We start from the raw sequence: 1993 nt of genomic DNA on the forward strand, positions 1-1993 counted from the left end.
AAAAAAAAAAAAAAAAGGGGTAGCACCTGTGGCTCAGTGGGTAGGGCATTGGCTCCATATACCAAGGGTGGCAGGTTCGAACCCAGCCCCAGCCAAACTGCAACAAAAAAATAGCCGGGCACTGTGGAGTACACCTGTAGTTCCAGCTACTCAGGAGGCAGAGGCAAGAGAATCACCTAAGCCCAGGAGTTGGAGGTTGCTGTGAGCTATGATACCATGGTACTCTACTGAGGGCAATAAGGTGAGACTTTGTCTCTTTTTGGCCAGGGCTGGGTTTGAACCCACCACCTCTGGTATATGGGGCTGGTGCCTTACTCCTTTGAGCCACAGGCGCCACCCAAGAGACTCTGTCTCTTGAAAAAAGAACATGTTATCATAATGGTTGCTGTTTTCATTAGCAGTTTTGTAAGAAAGCAGACATCCTTCATATGACCATATACAGGTTCCTAAGAAAAGCAGGGATGTAATGTCGACTTTGAATTCAGTGAAGTGTGTAACCTAGATTGTTAAATGCCTCTTAGCGCTTAAAGAATCTGCATATGTAAGTGACAAGTGTATCTCTAAGCTATCCTACTGGATATAAGTTATCCCATGGGCTCGGCACCTGTGGCTCAAGTGGCTAAGGCGCCAACCACATACACCTAAGGTGGCAGGTTGGAATCCAGCCCAGGCCCACCAAAACAATGATGGCTGCAACCAAAAAAAAAATAGCCGGGCATTGTGGCGGGCGCCTGCTTGGGAGGCTGAGGCAGGAGACTCGCTTGAGCCCAGGAGTTGGAGGTTGCTGTGAGCTGTGATGCAACAGCACTCCACCAAGGAGGATAGCTTGAGGCTCTGTCTCAAAAAAAAAAAAAAGTTATCCCATGAACAAGCCCAGCAAACCATGGTGATGTTTGATTGGTACAGGTATATTTTGAGCATTCATTAGTGTGTAAGGCGTATTTTTTCTGTGCTTTCTCTATCCTCAGCTACATATTAAAACAAAATACATATGTAATTTTCCTTTACAAACTTTTCACAAATTTAATTTGGAATTTACAGCTGAAGGCAATGGAAGAAGAAGTCCTCATTAAGAATGGAGAAATTAAAATTCTACGGGACTCACTGCATCAGACAGAATCTATTCTAGAGGAACAGAGAAGATCACATTTTCTTCTTGAACAAGAGAAAACCCAAGCACTCAGTGACAAAGAAAAAGAGTTCTCCAAAAAGGTGAGCCAGAACATTTGTTTTGTTTGTTATGGATATAAGCTTTGCCTGCTCACTAGCTTAGAATTTCTAGAAACAGGTTTAAATTAGGACCTTTTTGGTAGGTCAGAAATTCAAAATAAGGCTGGGTGCCATGGCTCACACCTGTAATCCTAGCACTCTGGGAGACTGAGACCAGTTGATAGCTCACAGATTCAAGACCACTCTGAGCAAGAGCAAGACCCCATCTCTAAAAATAGCAGGGTGGCTCGGCTCCTATAGCTCAGCAGCTAGGGTACCAGCCACATACACAGGAGCTGGCGGGTTCAAATCCAGCCTCAGCCTGCCAAACAACAATGACAACTACAACCAAAAAATAGCTGGGCATTGTGGCAGGCACCTGTAGTCCCGGCTACTTGGGAGCTGAGGCAAGAGAATCGCTTAAGCCCAAGAGTTTGAGGTTGCTATGAGCTGTGACACCAGCTGGCACTTTACCCAGGTGACAGCTTGAGACTCTGCCTAAATAAATAAATAAATAAAAATAGCTGGATGTTGTGGCGAGCTCCTGTAGTCCTAGCTACTCAGGAGGCTGAGGGAAGAGAATCGCTTGAGCCCAAGAGTATGAGGTCGCTGTGAGCTATGACGCCATGGCACTTTATCCAAGGGCAACAAAATGACACTCTTATCTCAAAAAATAATTAATTGATTAATTAATTAAAAAATAAATGTGGCTCAGCGCCTGTGGCTCAAGTGGCTAAGGTGCCAGCCACATACACCTAAGGTGGTAGGTTCGAATCCAGCCTGG

At 45.1% G+C, this 1993-nt stretch overlaps 1 protein-coding gene across 4 annotated transcripts in view; it reads left to right on the plus strand.

Annotated features, from left to right (window-relative positions):
- Positions 1-1993, plus strand: part of ATRIP (ATR interacting protein) — a 25013-nt gene that overhangs the window by 7404 nt on the left and 15616 nt on the right. For all 4 annotated transcript variants that reach the window (XM_012811905.2, XM_023519557.1, XM_023519555.1 and 1 more), the window contains exon 3: positions 1042-1212. In XM_012811905.2, the coding sequence (XP_012667359.1) occupies positions 1042-1212 (171 nt within the window). The remainder of the gene's footprint in view (positions 1-1041; positions 1213-1993) is intronic.

Source organism: Otolemur garnettii, unplaced genomic scaffold (assembly GCF_000181295.1).
Source record: "Otolemur garnettii isolate 467f Iridium unplaced genomic scaffold, OtoGar3 scaffold00179, whole genome shotgun sequence".
NCBI lineage: Eukaryota > Metazoa > Chordata > Mammalia > Primates > Galagidae > Otolemur > Otolemur garnettii.